The sequence below is a fragment of the Ostrea edulis genome, chromosome 1, assembly GCF_947568905.1.
Source record: "Ostrea edulis chromosome 1, xbOstEdul1.1, whole genome shotgun sequence".
NCBI classification, from domain to species: domain Eukaryota; kingdom Metazoa; phylum Mollusca; class Bivalvia; order Ostreida; family Ostreidae; genus Ostrea; species Ostrea edulis.
In genome coordinates, this window is record NC_079164.1 from 77,663,525 (window position 1) to 77,684,066 (window position 20,542).

General features: G+C 37.3%; 2 protein-coding genes across 4 annotated transcripts; both read left to right on the forward strand.

Annotated features, from left to right (window-relative positions):
* Positions 1–2,782: 2,782 nt before the first annotated feature.
* Positions 2,783–7,395, forward strand: LOC130053800 (uncharacterized). Of its 3 annotated transcripts, none has more exons than XM_056161386.1 (5): positions 2,783–3,097; positions 4,449–4,480; positions 4,624–4,768; positions 5,033–5,155; positions 7,304–7,395. In XM_056161386.1, exons 1-5 carry the CDS (start codon positions 3,016–3,018, stop codon positions 7,321–7,323), a joined length of 402 nt encoding a protein of 133 aa, XP_056017361.1. In that variant the 5' UTR covers positions 2,783–3,015; the 3' UTR covers positions 7,324–7,395. The 3 variants fall into 3 exon arrangements, with proteins under 3 accessions (XP_056017361.1, XP_056017357.1, XP_056017364.1); XM_056161382.1 differs by having other exon boundaries at positions 2,784–3,097; positions 4,609–4,768; XM_056161389.1 differs by lacking the exons at positions 2,783–3,097; positions 4,449–4,480 and adding an exon at positions 3,602–3,869 and having other exon boundaries at positions 4,609–4,768.
* Positions 7,396–12,918: 5,523 nt separating this feature from the next.
* Positions 12,919–14,455, forward strand: LOC125680353 (uncharacterized). The gene has a single exon (XM_048919854.2). It carries the CDS (start codon positions 13,029–13,031, stop codon positions 14,403–14,405), a length of 1,377 nt encoding a protein of 458 aa, XP_048775811.1. The 5' UTR covers positions 12,919–13,028; the 3' UTR covers positions 14,406–14,455.
* Positions 14,456–20,542: the final 6,087 nt, after the last annotated feature.

Sequence of the window (20,542 nt, forward strand, 5' to 3'; positions counted from 1 at the left end):
TTAGAGGGCAACAGTAAAGAATCAATTTTTGGAACTGCCTGTAAAGAATTTCCAGAATTACTATTCATTATCAAAGCACAGGCAATTATATCGCTTGGGTTCGAATTTACTATTAAATTACTCTTTAATGGTAAATTCGAACCCAAGCGATACAACTGCCTGTGTATCAAAGATATATAATTTCAATTAAACTGAGGTAGTACAGATGAGTAGGATTTGATTTATGTTCTTTTTAATCCATGCTATTTGAAATCCTTAAATCCTATTGATCTTTATTAAATCATATTTCTAACACCATTATTTTATAATTTTTAAACCTCACCAGTTCGGTTTGTGCCCAAGTCTGCATTCATATCACGAGCACAGTTTTTCCAATATTCATTGGAAATAGGGTACTCAGGAATATTTTTCTGCACAAAACTAGCTAAGTAGTTTTTCTCCTCATCACTCCATCTGGAAGACTATTTGAAAGAAAACCTCATGAACAACAATACAATCACTGTATAGCATAGTGAATAATTTGAATTATTATACCATAGTTAATTTTACTAGATGAAACTAGTCAGTAGCAAGATGCTCAGTGAAAAGAACACCTGACTAGAGATTCAGGTGGTCCTGATAAGAATCTTGATTTTGTCATATTTTCTACTTTTCTTTTACAAGTACATGGACTTACAAATGTTGATGCTAATAACATATCAACATATATATATATGCAATATTTAAAAGTTAAATTTATTTCAAAACATCCCACCAATGGGGCTTTTTTTTGGAAACTTGAATGGGGGTCTTCCCTGTGGGTGTCCCCCTACACCTCTTCCTGCTGTTCCTCATATAAGAATGTTCCACAAAAAATGACGGCATCTTTTCCTCCTCATATGGACGAGAAAAACTGTGAATTTCCTCATGTGTCTAATATGAAAACACAAAAACCAGAAAAATGAAACATAACTAATTAGCCATAAAGGAGGGATGCTTAAGATAAGTAGGTTACATAAAATTGCAATGTGAAATGCCTCCAGGATTTGAACCTGATCCTCTTCAAATGCCATAATATTGAGTAAAAGCATGAAGTGTGCTGACCACTTACACCAAGGCATTCCATCTATGCAGGCCTGCAGCACCGTTTTTGAAGGGGGGTGGCAAAAGTGTGGGAGTCAGGTCCCCTTTCCAAAATGTTTAACATGTAAAAAATCTGAAAAAGGGGGCGGGGCTATCCCTGCATATATGGATGTTGTTTTTATGATATCAGACCTTTAATTGTTTCATACAGATATGTCTACTTGCAATATAGGTGTATGTGTCAAGTCCGAGTGCAATGTTGCACTGTATTTACTGTAACTGGAAGATAGATCAGGAGTACATGCATGGTGCAACTTTGTTTATCTAAATCAACGTAGGACTAATTTTCAAGCATTTGGACATAATCTAAAGAGAAAGTAATTTCATGCCCCAGTGACAAAAATATACCTACACAAAATATTGATGTACATATAACGCTTGTATGCACTGTTTATGTTTCAACTTAAGCAGGGAGATGATATGGTGATCAGCTGGTGATATTGTGAGATAGACGAGGCTCGTTTAATACTCGAGTTCGCTATTAATAGATGGTTCAAGGCCGTATAATGCTTCTACAGCGTAGAAAATGATGCATAAATTGTATTCATGTAATTGATTTGCATATGAACCAGCAAGAAAATGCCAAATTGATCAAAATTTAAGTGTGTCAATGTTGTTTTACCTTACTAGCCGCCATATTGATTTTCACATGGAGCGCAGCCATTGGACGGGGGATTCCAGGCCTTCGTGCTTGCACTCGGAAGGCCTCGGGTACTAGGTATAATATCTTCTGACAAAAGTCCAGTTGGTATTGGAGATAAACACGGGGTTTATGTCTGGAGAAAAGCAAATGAGGCGTATCTACCTTCAATACGTGTGTCCTCCTCGTAAACGTTGGATTATAATATTTTTTATTTAGACAGGATATCACAATTAGTATCAAATGGATAGTTTACATTGTGGTCCTGTATAAAGCATATTCACAGACAGATAAATGAGAATAGAAAAATAGATAACATGATATAAAATATATACATAAATTATAAACACTATATCACTGGGAAAAATAAACATGTGCATATCTATATATCACTTATTTGAGTAATAATGCTGCAAAAATGCTGATTTAAAAGATGTAATAGAACCACAGCTTCTGACAGACTCAGGCAACTGATTCCATAAAATTGTAGAGGATACCTTAAAAGACCGTTTATAATATTCAGTTCGAACTTTTGGTAAATATAAAATGCCACTATCGCTACTTCTTGTTGTTCTACATGTGTAGAACTAACTTGGCTGACAAAACTAAAAACGTTAATATATTCTGATGTCATATTTTTAAGAACCTTAAAAGCAAGCACTAGCTTTCTATATATATAATAATCATGAACAGGCATGTTCATGTTATGCTGTGGGGACGCATCACTTATGATATCATGGGAACTTTGTGTGTTGTTGATTGTAACATAACTCCTCAAAAGTATACTGACATACTTGACGAACATTTGTGGCCAGAAACCGTACATATTTTTAAGACGGCAATGCTTCTGTGCACAGGGCCAGGATGACACGTGAATACTAACAGAACAATCACTCTCCCTTCTCTCACATGGTCTCCAGACACCCACATAGGACATCAATATAATTGAATATAAATGTTCACTTCCTATCGCAATGTTTGACATATGGCAAAACACGGCCCTAGCGTATGTAGGTTAGTTGATTATGGTTTAAGGTCGCTCTTGAGAATCATTCACTCATTTGTAGACGTCTTCATTGCCGGTGTAAGGGTTGCAAAATTTAGGAGTGTTCTCGGTGCTTATGGCCTTTAAGAAGGGACGGATCTTTATCTTGCCAAAAAATATGTGTGCTATGACACGGGACCCATTTAGTCGACTCTTACGACATGCAAGTGGTACCAAGGACCTATTCTAACCCGGATCCCCCTTGAGTATGCTACAAAAAACCCCTATAACTATTAATTCCCTGACGGCTGTATTAAGATCCAAAGGTCAACTCACAAAATCTTTCAAAAGTAAGTCAGTGTTCGATATGTTTTATTCCTTGATATTTTGAAGCTGTTTACGATCGCCATTTTGAAAAATCGACAATATCTTTGCTAAGACACTGTAACTTAAACACAAATCGGGCAGCAAACTTACGCCTCCTTTCCAATCTTAAATTATTAGATTATATTGTATTGTATCCCGTTTAACGCCCCTCTCGAGACTTTTTCATTCATATGGAGAAATCACAAATAACACTGTCAGACAGCATTTGACCCAATGACAGGTTGTATTGGCAAACTAGATCGTTATGACGACCATAGAATTTGCAAAATTCTGACTTTAAATGAGACTGTTAGAACCTCTGCATCATCAACTTGTTTGTCAGTAGCTTGCTTCGATTAAAAAACTGACCATAACCAGAACAAGCTCTTGCGTATCGAATCAGTTGAGAGATATAAACACTATATGCAGGTGAAATAGAATAAAATATATGAATAAAAGTAAATAAACACCAGATAGTAGTATGCATACTTTTCTGGTAGTGTAACTGATCTTTTAATAGTTATTGGTTTGAGTAATCTTCAACAATAAAAATGATATTAGTTCATCGTAAGTACCAACAGTAAATATGGTCCGTATTTACACGACGACACCTCAAGATAGGCCATACGTTATCAGCATTTACAACCAACGTATGAAATGTTATAATAAAGCAGGTCAAATGAAAGTGAAGGATATTGAATCATGATGCACACACTACACGTACTAACTCTGGCAATATGCATTGGACTCTGCTATGTAAGTGACCCATAGGTGTTTTTTTAAAGGGTGGGTAATGCTGATGGGGGAAATGATAAGTCTATGATGTCGTTGACTTACATATTAGATATACATTGAGGTCAGAATTTATAAACTGATAAACTTGGAAAATACACAGAAAACAGAGGACACACGTTGTACAAAAACGAAAATTTTAAAAATGTATTATTTTCTATTTTCGTAACAATATTCATTTTGAAATTGCACTAATAATTGATTCATAATACTTACTTACTTACTTAGGCCTGTCGTTCCGTGAGGAACATAGGCCATCTACGACAGTCCTCCAACGAACACGATTCTGGGCTGCTTTTGTGGCGTCATGCCAGGTCATGTCCTGCGCTTTTAGTTCTACTTCTGAGTCACGCCTCCAGGTGTTTCTTGGACGTCCCCTCTTTCTCTTACCCTGTGGGTTCCAGGTCAGGGCCTGGCGTGTGGTGCTGGAAGGTGGCTTCCTTAGGGTGTGTCCAATCCAGCCCCACTTCCTACGTCTGATTTGTATATCTATGGGTTCCTGACCTGCTCTCTTCCATAGTTCTTCATTTGTGATCTTTTCAGGCCATCGGATGTTGAAGATGCGCCTGAGACAGGTGTTGTAAAATGTCTGGATCTTCTGTCTGTAACAATATTCATTTTGAAATTGCACTAATAATTGATTCATAATGCTAAACTCCAATTACGTTACGATATTTAACACACCTGTACCTAATTTTCATAGACTTTCATGATCAAGGAAATCATTTATCAACAAAGAATGTGTGATACAGCAAATGATTGCTACGACAACGAATGTTGCGTTTCTGACGTCCAGCCAATCGGAAAACGACAAATTAGGCACAACAATGGACACTGTGTTCCTATGGGACGTATTGGGGATGGTACATATAATTTCTTTTCTATAATGTATTATGATTACTGACTTTCGTTTTAGTTCATTTAATGACTCCAAAAAACACAATATCAACTTTGGTCTATGTCCTGTTGGATTAATCAAAATCAACTAAAGGAAAATTCTGTATGATATAATGTATTATATTCGAATTTCATTTCAGTAATTGTCTTGTTTGTATCTTTAAATGACCTTGCATGTTTGCAATAATATTGATTACCAGACTTTTGATCCGCACCCACAATCTGCACAGGATGTATGGTTAAGTTCGGCAACACGACATCCAGACCAAGTCACATGGTACTTGCCTGTCCCTGTACTCCAGGATTGTATTGTCACGGTGATCACAGATACGAAGTACCCTTGGGAGAAATAGGTAACATATTTCACAGTCGTCTGTAGCATAGCGATACATCGAAACTGATATTGCTTTATCCGTTGATTGTCTGCCGGTCCGTCACACTTCAGAGAACCTTGTATTCACGGTGTGTGTAAACAAAGTTCATTTTATGGAAATGACGCGAACGTATTGTGACGTCACAAAAATCTGTTTACCTTCACGTACAGTTTATGGAAAATACACGAGAAATTTCCGAAGAGATGGATATGATTATAGAAAAATAATATTATTTGAGGTTTGAGGGAAATATGAAGTTTTATTCTCTCTTAGACATACCTGTTTAGATCTATCAGATAACACCATGTAAAGGATTAATGATTGTATTGAGACAAAGATAACAAGAGGTACTGTGAACAATGCTCACTAAGAATACACCCCGCTTACCCCAATCTCCCAAAGGGTGTTGTTAATAAGTATAAATTACCTCTTTCCTGAGTGTAAAAATATGGTATGCCTTTGTAGAAGGAAATGGAAGATATAGTCCGAACACAAATCCATGGTATAAACCTATAATTTTGACCTTGAGATCAAAGGTCAAGGTCATAAACGTACATGACACATAGTCTCATGGTGATACACCCATGTCTTATGGTATGACTATGTCAAAACCTTATAAACAATTTTGACCTTGAGGTCAAAGTTCAAGGACATATAGAGGTCATGAAAGTACCCGACACATCGCCTCATGGTGATACACTCATGGGTCAAATATGGTATGCCTATGTCAAAGAACAAAGAAGCCATGATGCTGACACGAATCCATTGTAAAAACCTTTAATTTTGACATTGAGGTCAAGGTCATATGGAGGTCATGAAGGTACCCGACACATCGTCTCATGGTGATACACACATGTGTCAAATATGGTATGCCTATGTCAAAGAACAAAGAAGCTATGATACTGACACGAATCCATTGTAAAAAACTTTCATTTTGACCTTGAGGTCAAAGTCATATGGAGGTCATGAAGGTAACCGACACATCGTCTTATGGTGATACACTCATGTGTTAAATATGGTATGCCTATGTAAAAGAACAAAGAAGTTATGGCGCGGACACGAATCCATTGTAAAAAAAAAACCTGGGATCAAGGTCATATGGAGGTCATGAAGGTACTTGACACATCGTCTCGTGGTGATCCATCTGTGTGCCAAATATGGTAAGCCTATGTCAAAGAACAAAGCAGTTATGGACCGGACACGAATCCATTGTTAAAAAAACCCTTTAAATTTGACCTTGAGGTCAAGGTCATATAGAGGTCATGAAGGTACTTGACACATCGTCTTATGGTGATCCACCTGTGAGCCAAATATGGTATGCCTATGTCAAAGAATAAAGAAGTTATGGCCCGGACACGATCTGCACAGACAGACGGACAGACAGAGTGATTCCTATATACCCCCTGAACTTCGTTCGGGGAGTATAACAATACTCGTGTTGCAGTAATTTGTACATGTATTACACTGGTCGTATATAGTGAGAGACCCTCTTTAAAGTTTCTTTCCGAAAAAACTGAATTTAAAGTAAAATGTTCCTCTCAAAAAGCTCTTGAATAGAAATTTTTCCACGTAAATTCCATTTCAGAGTCCGTTTTTGGGAGGAAAAATTCTGATCTAGTTTACAGTTAAAGACTTCAATCTCCCCTCTGTCTGTCTGCCTGTCTATCTATCTCTCTCTCTCTCTCTCTCTCTCTCTCTCTCTCTCTCTCTCTATTATCTATCTCTATCTATAAAGCACTGATATGACCACCAACACAAAGTATTCGATAAATCCTAGGGATAACCCGTCCCTTCCTCATGCCAAACGAAAAAGTTATATACATGTATATATACATGTTACATACATACACTGTTCTGTGGATACTTAGTACAAAATCAGACCATAATTTGTTTTTGCATATTTCATACCGGATATAAAAATTCACTTCCTTTGGTATAAATTAAGCACATGTTCAACATAGATTCAAATATAACGTAGGTTTTGTCAAACACAGGGGTCTACTCTGGGACAGACAGATTGGGAAGTTAGGTTCTAGGTAGAATTTGACTCTAGATGTAGAGCATATTGGGAGGAAAACATCCTACACTAAGGGACAGGTACTGATAAAGTTATGCGTTTATTTGCAGGTCACTGTTCCACTCCCTGAGCTGTGTATCTACTTCCATTAAAACTGGAACGAGTGAAAGACCCATTAAACATACTTATCGTCTTCGTAAAACTGACCCTAATGCCAGTTAGACTGGACCGAGTTCCATACTTTTTGATATTTATTAATATCATTCCACACTACAAATATTTTCCGTTTATCATATAAAAGATTTATACCGCCCCATTTCCAGTTCTGGAGGTTGAGAAAATACAGTACGATATGTATGACCTGGAGAAAGGAAGGGAGTTAGAACAACCTCTGGGCAGAGTCTAGAACATAACCCAGTCAGAGTTCTCGGAAAAAAATATCCGTTTCAATTTTAAACTTTGAAACTTTTATTTCACTTTTTGGCCTCACATGAGGCATAAAAGCACAAACATAAAAAACAGTAACAGACAGGCAATGGATGAGTAAAAAGTAACATACGTACAGTACAATTGTCAGGCTGCTAGTGGAAGGATTATCATTTTTTGAATATTGACATTACAATTCTACAAAATTTGGCCAAAAATGAATCTGTCATCACTATTAAATAAATTTGCAAGACTAATAGCATTTTTAACTTTGTAAATATTTGCAGGTAAAACATTTTTCTTTCATTATTGACAAATTCATAGTTAAATGTTAAGTGCAGATCAGTACGGTAAGTTTATTTGTTGACCTGGGAATTCAAATTGATTAGATTCTATACCACCGACCACTTCAGGGTAATAACCAGTCACATCTGATAGGAAAAATCTGTACAGTTTTCAACTTATTACCTCTTGAGAATGCATTAAGGTACATTGCGACCGATCAAATACGACATGGGGTTCAGCTTTGATAATTCGCCGTTCGTTTAATGTGTTGCATAACTACTACATTGTAGTTTTAGAAACAAAAATGAAGGTAACATTCATTGAATTTGGATTTTTCAAAAATCCTCTTGCATGTTACATGTGCAGTGTACCGTGGCCTATTACAGATAAAATCCCCCTGGAACCCACATCTTTTAACATATACACCGTGAAATTTCTGAGCGTTTGATAGAAACCAAATACAATGAACTTGTACACAGTCTTGAATGACCAATTAATGTTGCCCTTGAAAATCAATAGAAACGTACTAACAGTTAATTTGTTATTAACTCTGACATGTATATAGCGTTAACTGTCAGTTAAAGTAAACTAATTTTTGTGCAACTTGGTCAGTTATGCGATTTAACATTCCTCAGAGTTGGATTTAGTATCGTAAACGGTACATATACGCCTGTGTGAAGGTAATAGGCTTATAGCGTGTTTTTTATTATCAAGCATGGCGAAAGTGCCAGGAGTTGTAGAACTTTACTTAAGGTAGAATCCGCCATCATCAATCTGTGACATATCAGCCGTCATCAAGCTGTGTCACAGTAGACATATCAGTCGTCATCAAGCTGTAATATATCAGCCGTCATCAAACTGTGTCACGGTAGACATATCAGTCGTCATCAAGCTGTAATATATCAGCCGTCATCAAGCTGTAATATATCAGCCGTCATCAAACTGTGTCACGGTAGACATATCAGTCGTCATCAAGCTGTAATATATCAGCCGTCATCAAACTGTAATATATCAGCCGTCATCAAGCTGTGTCACGGTAGACATATCAGTCGTCATCAAGCTGTGACATATCAGCCGTCATCAAGTTGTGTCACGGTAGACATATCAGCCGTCATCAAGCTGTGTCACGGTAGACATATCAGTCGTCATCAAGCTGTGTCACGGTAGATATGTCAGCCGTCATCAAGCTGTAATATATCAGTCGTCATCAAGCTGTGTCACGGTAGACATATCAGCCGTCATCAAGCTGTGTCACGGTAGATATGTCAGCCGTCATCAAGCTGTAATATATCAGCCGTCACCAAGCTGTGTCACGGTAGACATATCAGTCGTCATCAAGCTGTGTCATATCAGCCGTCATCAAGCTATGTCACGGTAGACATATCAGTCGTCATCAAGCTGTAATATATCAGTCGTCACCAATCTGTGACATATCAGCCGTCATCAAGTTGTGTCATGGTAGACATATCAGTAGTCATCAAGCTGTGTCACGGTAGACATATCAGCCGTCATCAAGCTGTGTCACAGTAGACATATCAGCCGTCATCAAGCTGTGTCACAGTAGACATATCAGTCGTCATCAAGCTGTAATATATCAGCCGTCATCAAGCTGTGTCACGGTAGACATATCAGCCATCATCAAGCTGTAATATATCAGTCATCATCAAGCTGTAATATATCAGCCGTCATCAAGCTGTGTCACGGTAGACATATCAGCCGTCATCAAGCTGTGTCACAGTAGACATATCAGTAGTCATCAAGCTGTAATATATCAGTCATCATCAAGCTGTAATATATCAGCCGTCACCAAGCTGTGTCACGGTAGACATATCAGCCGTCATCAAGCTGTGTCACGGTAGACATATCATCCGTCATCAAGCTGTGTCACGGTAGACATATCAGCCGTCATCAAGATGTGTCACGGTAGACATATCAGCCGTCATCAATCTGTGTCACAGTAGACATATCAGCCGTCATCAATCTGTGTCACAGTAGACATATCAGTCGTCATCAAGCTGTGTCACGGTAGATATATCAGTCGTCATCAAGCTGTGTCACAGTAGACATATCAATCGTCATCAAGCTGTAATATATCAGCCGTCATCAAGCTGTATAAGGTATACATATCAGTCGTCATCAAGCTGTGTCACGGTAGACATATCAGCCGTCATCAAGCTGTGTCAAAGTAGACATATCAGTCATCATCAAGCTGTAATATATCAGCCGTCATCAAGCTGTGTCACGGTAGACATATCAGTCATCATCAAGCTGTAATATATCAGTCATCATCAAGCTGTAATATATCAGCCGTCATCAAGCTGTGTCACGGTAGACATATCAGCTGTCATCAAGCTGTGTCACGGTAGACATATCAGCCGTCATCAAGCTGTGTCACGGTAGACATATCAGCCGTCATCAAGCTGTGTCACGGTAAACATAATAGCCGTCATCAAGCTGTGTCACGGTAGACATATCAGCCGTCATCAAGCTGTGTCATATCAGCCGTCATCAAGCTGTTACATAACAGTCGTCATCAAGCTGTGTCATATCAGCCGTCATCAAACTGTGTCACGGTAGACATATCAGTCATCATCTAGCTGTAATATATCAACCGTAATCAAGCTGTGTCACGGTAGACATATCAGTCATCATCAAGCTGTAATATATCAGCCGTCATCAAGCTGTGTCACGGTAGACATATCAGTCATCATCAAGCTGTAATATATCAGTCATCATCAAGCTGTAATATATCAGCCGTCATCAAGCTGTGTCACGGTAGACATATCAGCCGTCATCAAGCTGTGTCACGGTAGACATATCAGCCGTCATCAAGCTGTGTCACGGTAGACATATCAGCTGTCATCAAGCTGTGTCACGGTAAACATATTAGCCGTCATCAAGCTGTGTCACGGTAGACATATCAGCCGTCATCAAGCTGTGTCATATCAGCCGTCATCAAGCTGTTACATAACAGTCGTCATCAAGCTGTGTCACGGTAGACATATCAGCCGTCATCAAGCTGTGACATACATGTACTTCGTTTGTAACATATGAATGAAGGTCAGCAATATAAATTTCCTGGTCTTTTCAATTATCATATTTATTCAGGGTGTGGGTTAAGTTATAAATCTGTGAATCTCGCAGAAGTTGAATTTTTCAATATAACAATACGATGTTTCTTTTGTAAGAGTTTATGCAAAATTTATTACATCAGCTCAATATCATATGAATGTTATACTTTCACACTTTCCTTTAATTATGAATTTGTTGGGTTTTCATACCTCCTTTAACCTTCCCTCAATAAGCCATCCATTTGTTGAGAATCAAAATCCTTGCAATCCGCTCATCTTCAAGTTGTTTACAAAGGCGCTAGCTTTAAAACTATGAAAGGACAAACCATGCACTCGCTTTATAATATTTCCTTAAAACTGACTAACTTTAACATGGAGACATTTTCTAAAAGATTGAAGATCAAATATCTCCCACATGCATATCTTCAATACCCATACAAACACTTTATATAACAAGGTCCTCACTTGTTAAACGGACAAATCATGTACAACCAAGAGTTCTGCGTAGGTATGAATGCCAATCCAACTTGGTTAGGATAATGGAGATCGATTGATGCTTTCCGCCACACTCAACAATATTTCAGTTATCTGGTGGCGCCCAGTTTTTATTGGTGGAAGAGAGAACCCTGATACAATGTACCTGGAAAGAGACCACCGACCTTTCGAAAGTGAACTGGGAAACTTTCTCACTTACCGGGGCGAGCGGGATTTGAACCCGCGCCGACAGAGGTGAGAGGCCGTGTGATTTTGAGAGCGATGCTCTAACCACTCGGCCACGGCTAGGATCATGGAAGACCTGGAAGAGATTCTTGGATGAGGATTCTTCTGGCTCTCACCTAGGCTTTCTCCCCCATGATTGATTTCTCTTAAATCTTATTAAAAAGATGTCGGAGTTCCTTATTGACAATATCTTCGTAGTCTTTGGTGATCAGGATTTCCAACAGTCTCTTGGGATTCCTATGGACACGAATTGTGTTCCTTTATAAGCTGATCTTTTTTATTCTTATCAGACAGAATGTATTCAAAAGTTCTATGCGAGAACAAAAAAATCTCTTGCTGTGGCCTTTAACTTTTCATTTACATATATCGACGACGTTTTACCTATTAACAATGATCATGTTCATTCATATGTCGATTTGATATATTCCAGTGTGTTCTAAATAAAATACACAATAATTTTCCACATCTGTTTCATACTTAGATATTTTATTGAACATAGATGTTAACGGCAAAGTAACGACTGAACTTCATGACAAACGGGATATCTTCAGTTTCTCTGTCGTCAAGAGGCGACTAAATGGGGCGGTCCTTCGGTTAAGACCGCAAAATCCGAGACCCCGTGTCACAGCCTTTGTGGCACGATAAAGATCCCTCCCTGCTCAAAGGCCTTAAGCGCCGAGCATAGGCCTAAATTTTGCAGCCCTTAACCGGCAATGGTGACGTCTCCATATGAGTGAAATATTCTCGAGCGGGACGTTAAGCAATATACAATCAATCAATCTGTCCTCAACTTTCCATATTTATGTTGCGATATTCCATTACAACCTGTATATGGTGTGTATGAAGAAGTGAAAATAACTGACAGTGATCTATCTCACAACTCCTATAAAAATACAAAACCAAGAGTAGGGTAAACACGGACCCATAAATATACCAAAGGTGAGATCATGTGACTAGGAGGAGTAAACATCCCCTGTCGACCGGTCCCACCCTCCTTAAGCCCTCTATAGCTGTTTTAAAGATTAATGGTCTATCCAATTATACATTGTGCAATCAGAATCATCATTATGATACAATTGAAGAATGATCTTGAGTTGAAAAGCCATACAAGTTTCCTCTTCCTGATATTAGCTGATACCTTCCTCATTGACGTATTAACATTCTCTATTAAAGAATACTGATTGTCAACAGATCATGCATTATTTGGTTTGGTTGTCGCCGTGACATGATATATGCTTAAGCTATAACTTGAACTGAATAGCAATTGAGTCTTTGTTAAATATTAGGCTTAATAAAACATCCTCGTTGCCATCTGGATTTTGTTGGCCGTGGTATGGACGACGGCGAGAGGGGGTCATACCTACTGATGTCCCTCGTGCTGGGGATACTGGTGGTGCCTATCATTGTGTATGGACAGAGAGAAGAATCTGATGTCCATGCTGTTAATGTCGTCAATGGAATTAACGTAACTCTAAAAGTCCTTGCAGCAGCAGCTATAATGTTTGTTATCGTATCCATCCACAAGAACAAAACCGAATGGGTCAGTAAGAAGTCTTCTTCCTTAATCATCAAAACCAAACTGGGATTTCTGTGGGTGTTTGGATTTGCCAAAATCGTCTTCAATTTAATTCATGAGACGTTCTATCTCAAGTGCAGAAATTTATTTCCAAGGAAATTGACGACTATCTTAGCCATAGAATGTTTTATAAACATACCATTTGTGATTTTACAATTGATCTTCTTCTTATATGTGGGTCGCTACACATTCACCAACAAGCCCAGAATTAAATATGTCGTCTCTGTAATTGTAATGACGAACTTTATGGAGTTTTTGATTTTGATGACTCTTAGTGTCAACGGAAACAAAGATCTTATCCTTGATGGAAACAGCACAGCTATTGTCAACTGCATCGGATACAGTCACAATGTACTTAACAAAATGGTAACTGTTCATAAGGCATTTAAAACCCCTATTGCGCTGCAATTTACTGCGTTGGCAATAACCCATGCCTTCAGCATGAAACCAGACACAGAAACACTCTTCAGTACATTGACTTCACCTTTCATCCAATGTTCCTGGAGAACCCCCAGGCGATTGGCAGAGATTGTTATAGTAGTGGCATTAATGAATATTCCCCCTCTGGTCTATTTCCCATTTAAGTTTGTCAATCCTGGAAGCAAAACACAATCCCGTATTTGGATATACACACTTTTGGCTGAAAAAACAACAGTGTTGATTTGTATATTAGCAATTAATTATTTAATATTCAAGAAACTGAAATTATGCGTAAAATATGTTAAGTTAAATGTCGACGAAGTTGCGCTTCTTGTTAGTACTGTGGCGTTGGTGGCGTATATTACAATAGAAACTTTTGATAGGTCAGAAGAGGATGGTCTGCTAACAGCACTTCATGTTATCAACCTGATATCCATTCTGTATCAGATCATCATCATTTTGTTTGGCAGAAGAATGGACCTGGTTGGTAATGAAATATCCACTATTCACCTGTTACAACAATTTGTCTTGATTTTGGCTTGTAACAACATGGCTGAATGGTTTAATTGTTTTCTCTATGGTTTGTGGAACATGGAGCGCGTATTAAGACGCAATGTATTTAAATACATAGCATTTATGTTGTATCCCTTATTAGCTTACTGTAGACTTCAGTCAGCAATTGAACTCATGGAACTGTATGGTCATGTATCGTAAGGAAAATGTACGTTTGAAAATAAATGGTACTTGTTCTCAAGAAACAGTCATATGACTCTTGTTTTTTGTACATAATTTATACTCTCGCCTTGCACGACAATGTTGTCATTATTAGGTAGATGACTGTCGTCCTACTTATAGACAAATTAGATGTTCCTCTAATACTGGCCATGTCCCCTTATGCGTGGTAGAGGGGTTCTGAGTCAACGGTGTCAAACTTGGTATATAGTGTTTATGTGTAAAACATTTAAAAATATTGTTTTGAAGTCCCGTCCAGAATTTTTCGCTCATATTGAGACTTCAACTGTACGTGATGTACCACACATTTTTGATTTTTTTTTTCAGTTTTAACAACATTTATTCAGGTAGATAGTCAAACCCTTACACACCAACCTGACCAGGGGGTATAGGGTTTTAAGAATTTAGACCTATGCTTAGCACTCAGGGTTGTAGCAGTGAGGGAGCCAGCGCCTGCCGCGACACGGGACCTCCGTTTTTAAAGTCATATGCGAAAGATTCTTGATTCTCCTTTCTAAATGCCGAGTGTTTGGCAAAGGACCAATCACTAATTATTTTAACGTCTTGGGTTTGACGCAGCCATGACATGAGCGGGACATGACCTCACGACTTCCCGGTTTCGAAGCGAACGCTCTACCACTAAGATATCGCGACCGGTTATCGTCTTTAAAGCTATTGATACTGAATTGTTTAGAAGGAACAGGTTGCAGGTATCCCTTTACCAACATTGTAAATTTCATGATCTCAGGGTTAGAGGTTTCGGTTCCACGGTATGTAGCCCTTTACCAACATTGTAAATTTCATGATCTCAGGGTTAGAGGTTTCCGTTCCACGGTATGTAACCCTTTACCAACATTGTAAATTTCATGATCTCAGGGTCAGAGGTTTCGGTTCCACGGTATGTAGCCCTTTACCAACACTGTAAATTTCATGATCCCAGGGTTAGAGGTTTCGGTTCCACGGTATGTGGCCATGAATCGTGATAGAGGGTATTGTCGTTATCGTTTGAAAGATTTCTTTAATTTTCCTGATACTATATAAAAACCATATCCATATTTAGGAGAAGCAGAAAGGGGTGTACCAAAATCGTGAATTTTGCAACCACAGAGTGCTGACTTTAGGGCGGATCTACAATAGCCATACAGTGTTAATATAACGTATACATATATATTTAATCATGTTAAGTCTTTCATCAGTCCGGAAACTTTCGGGGTTATTTGTGTTTTAAGAACACATTTTGTTTTATACTGCTACTGACTATTAGAATTTAGTTTAGATTTCATAGTCTTTGGGGCTACTAGCTTAAAAATACGGATGTATATTTAATTGCTGTTATAAAATTTAGAAATTCCTTTCAAAATTAAGGATTATCTCCCTCGTGCATAGCTCTTATCCTTGGACGAATTTGGCTCCACTTTTTTGGCACGTTGTTTTTGGCTATATTTAGCTCCAAAACTTCATAGTTATTTTGGATTTCAAACATTTCGGTTGAGCATCGCTGAAGAGACATTATTTGTCGAAATGCGCATCTGGTGTATCAAAATTGGTACCGTATAAGTTTTACATTATGACCCCTGGGTCGAGGCCTCTGCTGGTGGACTGTTAGTCCCCGAGGGTCTCTACAGTCCAGTAGCTAAGTACTTCGTTACTAGCTTGAAATACGGATGTATATTTAATTGCTGTTATAAAATTTAGAAATTCCTTTCAAAATTAAGGATTATCTCCCTTGTACATAGCTCTTATCCTTGGACGAATTTGGCTCCACTTTTTTTGGCACGCTGTTTTTGGCTATATTTAGCTCCAAAACTTCATAGTTATTTTGGATTTCAAACATTTCGGTTGAGCATCACCGAAGAGACATTATTTGTCGAAATGTGCATTTGGTGCATCAAAATTGGTACCGTATAAGTTTTACATTATACATGTACTTTTAGTAATACTCATGTGACTTATACGGCTTGGTGGGGCTCTTGTGTACAATGTCGTGGATACTTAATGCGAATAAATACCAGGAATTAGAAAATAAATAGTGTGTTTTAATATATTCTTCCTATAAAAATCACCTCAATTGAATTAAATCAAAACCATGTTCCTCATATAAGCAAATGTTACGCAATTTTTTTTCAAAGACAGGGAACTCTTTTTCTGGGCACGAAAGATGGAGAAATTCTACTCATAATCTAGAGTAGATGTATTTCTGTGGAGAGTCTAGCTATGGAAAACTCCAAAACTAAGGCAAAGGTTTTAATAAATATTTATTGGCAGGTTACTGTTCCCCCACTGGAATTTGCATCATCTTCCATTGAGATTGATACTAGTGAAAGACTCATTAAAAGTACTCCTAATCATCCACTGTTTATTTTAGAGCTGTGAACACATGATATGTGCTTAATTATTCTAACAAGGCTCGTTACAAATGTTCCTCAACTTCCCCATCTACTTTATGGTGCCTTTTTTGTTTAAGTAACTTCAAGTGAATCGTTCGATTGACACTTGTATACAAACAGAATTACCAATTTAACTACATATCCTTCATTTATAAGAGAGCTATAGAGATCAAAGAATTATCTAATCAAACTTGATCGAAAGTATATACCCAGACTGGCCTATAATTTATACAAATCATATATCTAAATATAATTTTCAAACAAAGAGAGTAATAGAAGGAAACGCAGTCATGGACAACGTTCATATAAAAGACCAAGTATAAATGATGTCACGTTTGATTCACTTTTGTCTTACGTCAACAGACAATTGGGTCCACATCATATTCGTACAAAACTTTACTCTGTTCCATTGAGAATTTTACATACGTTGTTCAAAAAAGCCACAGCTTGTCTATATTTGGATTTTTCAACACCTGAATATTGACTGAACACTATAGATGATTATGGATGTTGCCAATCACAGGCTCTTTAAACCACCACGGGTCATGGATGATATTCCTTCAAAATCATGCCGCCAGTTCCTTAAGCTCAAATTTACGAACAAAGGAATAGATGCCGTCAACATAAGCAACATTCTTCGTCATAAAAGAGTTCAGTCGTGTATTCCAACTTATTTCAAGTTCAAATCTACACCCAGCATTTCCTACAAATATATATAATTCTATCATTGCATCCAAACTTTTTAATTATAAACAAACTTTGCAGTGCCTAGATATAGACCATCTAATAGTTAATCCACCTATGTGTTCTTGTTCTTCGTCTTCTTTCAACTATAGTCCAGCTGGACATGTCATGACTGGTGATGTTGATATAGTTGAAAATGAGGACCTCAAATCACTTATTCTAAAAGGTCCTAAATGCAGAGAACCTCGGTCTTTCGATTGGCGGCAGAACTTCAGAACCTGATCCCACCTCTGGTATATCCAGGGGTCCGTGTTTGCCCAGCTCTCTATTTTGTATTGCTTATATATAGGAGTTATGAGATTGATCACCATTCGTTATCTTCACCCCTCTATTATGAATTATGTGACTATGACTTTTCAACACTTTACACGACTATTCCTCAAATTTTTGGGATGACTGATCACTAGATAGGAATATTTTCGATTTCCATTTTTGTGGAAGAAGCAACTGTCTATGATGTCAAAAAAATCTAGTCTTTAATTTATCGTGAGGAATGGAAGGGAGCAGTTTCCTCTGGTGTAATCATGAGACATAAAACGACGAAAGCAACGATGTATGATAGGATGAAAAAGAAAACTCGAACTATAGACTGAATCTCAATAAAATGTTCGAATTTAAAATGTAAGGGATGTATGAATGCAATAAGGTGAGACACAATATTCACCTTTCATGTCATAATCATGACGTAGAAGGCAAATCTAACCATGATAATGTGACATTGAAGTAAGAATACCATGTAGCAAAATAAAAATGAAGAATGGAAATTAAAATATAAGATACATGTAACATGGAATTGAAAATGTTACATAGTTAATCCAAGTTAGAATTAAGAATATAAAACGGATGCTTAGAATTATAGCAATAATTCCTTTCTATACATAGTAGTACTGTACATTTGCCTTTTCTGTACCGTTAGAGAACAACTAATATCACACGATAATGCATGCATTATTTTCTAGTTTTTAAATACTAGGTGAAGGTAAATATAAATATAACATGAAAACTGGAAACGCAAGAAAATAAATCATTTCAGCATATGTTTTAGTTTAGAAAAGTTAGGCGAAGTCATCGAGCAACATTAGACCCCCTGTACCTACATGTGTACAGACTATACGGTTATATTCTAACATCCGCCCTATCATTTTCTACTATCAAAAAACTACCATGGAAAAACGCATTTCCGTCAATTTTCATCAAATTATAACATGTCAATCTGTAATTCACGCACGATTATTTATAGCATGAAAATTAAAGGGCAAATGAGCATTTTGGAGAAAATACACCGATTTCAACTCTTTTTTTACAACCTTGACATTTTGGGACTGAAGTATAGTGCATATATGTATATACATGTGTAATTAGTAACGGAATGGACTGAAGTACAGTACATACATGTTTATAATTAGTAACGGAATGGACTGAAGTACAGTACATACATGTATATAACTAGTAACGGAATGTACTGAAGTACAGTACATACATGTATATAATTAGTAACGGAATGGACTGAAGTACAGTACATACATGTATATAATTAGTAACGGAATGTACTGAAGTACAGTACATACATGTATATAATTAGTAACGGAATGGACTGAAGTACAGTACATACATGTATATAATTAGTAACGGAATGTACTGAAGTACAGTACATACATGTATATAATTAGTAACGGAATGGACTGAAGTACAGTACATACATGTATATAATTAGTAACGGAATGGAATGAAGTACAGTACATACATGTATATAATTAGTAACGGAATGGACTGAAGTACAGTACATACATGTATATAATTAGTAACGGAATGGAATGAAGTACAGTACATACATGTGTAATTAGTAACGGAATGTACTGAAGTACAGTACATACATGTATATAATTAGTAACGGAATGTACTGAAGTACAGTACATACATGTATATAATTAGTAACGGAATGGACTGAAGTACAGTACATACATGTATATAACTAGTAACGGAATCTACACGTACATCTTTGATGAAATTTTATTTGATTTGAATACATTGTTACATCAGTACGGTAAGTTTATTTGTTGGCCTTGGAATTCAGACTGTGTAGAATGCTGATTAAGAATTATATACTACCTGACCACATCTGGGTAATAACCGGTCGTGCATGTATCTGATAGGAGCATTTCAAATTGTTAATACCCATTGAGAGTGCATTAAGGTACATGGCGATCGATCAAATACGCCATGGGGTTCCACTTTGATAATTCGCCGTTCGTTTAATGCGATGCATCATTACATGCAGAGTAACCAACCAACAATTAATGTCCGATTCGTTCGACATGTATGAGAATGTCTGAGTGTTCCACAAGCTCTTTGGTTTTTTCTCCAGGGATTGTGGACAAGTCCAGTGCTTAATTAACGTTCTGTATTAATCAAGATAAGTTTGGTAATCTAAAGGGGAAAATGACAATAAATATGCATCCTAACAGACGTCCCCACGTGATACTCGTATATCTTCACAATTCAAATCCCATTACTTTGTTTCACATCAGGTATTATTTGGCTCAGAGGAATTTCGGATTACTTACTGACATGCAACCAGTTTTCAAGAATTTAGGCATAAACACTGATTCCAACACTCGAATTTCTCTACCTAAGAACATCATGTTTACAGTGGCAAGTGCAGATCCAATGAGGTTTTTTAAAAAATCTTATTTTATTCACAGGGAGTCGGGGTCCATCCCATATAATTTTGTTCAGAGGGCCCAACTAGAAGGTGACGAAATAGGTTATATTAAAGAATAAAAGCTAGCCTTTTAATTTACAACTGAAGCTTCTTCGGAAAATAGGCAATTGTTTACTGTCACGTATAATGAAGATCATAATACAGCATCCTATGATCAGTTGCGATGAGAATTCAGAAATGTGCAATACCGGTATATAAAATATAATATATTTGGTCTGTAGATATCATTGTGTTACTCGTGTGCTTTTTATGCTTCTCCATTTTTG

What these genes read in the sequence shown, in the direction of transcription:
- LOC130053800 (XM_056161382.1), top strand. Translation starts at nt 3,016, where the DNA reads ATGCTACAAAAAACCCCTATAACTATTAATTCCCTGACGGCTGTATTA. An exon ending in ACTCACAAAATCTTTCAAAA is followed by an intron (nt 3,098 to 4,448) that starts GTAAGTCAGTGT and finishes TGATCTTTTCAG; the next exon opens with GCCATCGGATGTTGAAGATG. An exon ending in AGTACCCTTGGGAGAAATAG is followed by an intron (nt 5,156 to 7,303) that starts GTAACATATTTC and finishes GTTTATTTGCAG; the next exon opens with GTCACTGTTCCACTCCCTGA.
- LOC125680353 (XM_048919854.2), top strand. Translation starts at nt 13,029, where the DNA reads ATGGACGACGGCGAGAGGGGGTCATACCTACTGATGTCCCTCGTGCTG.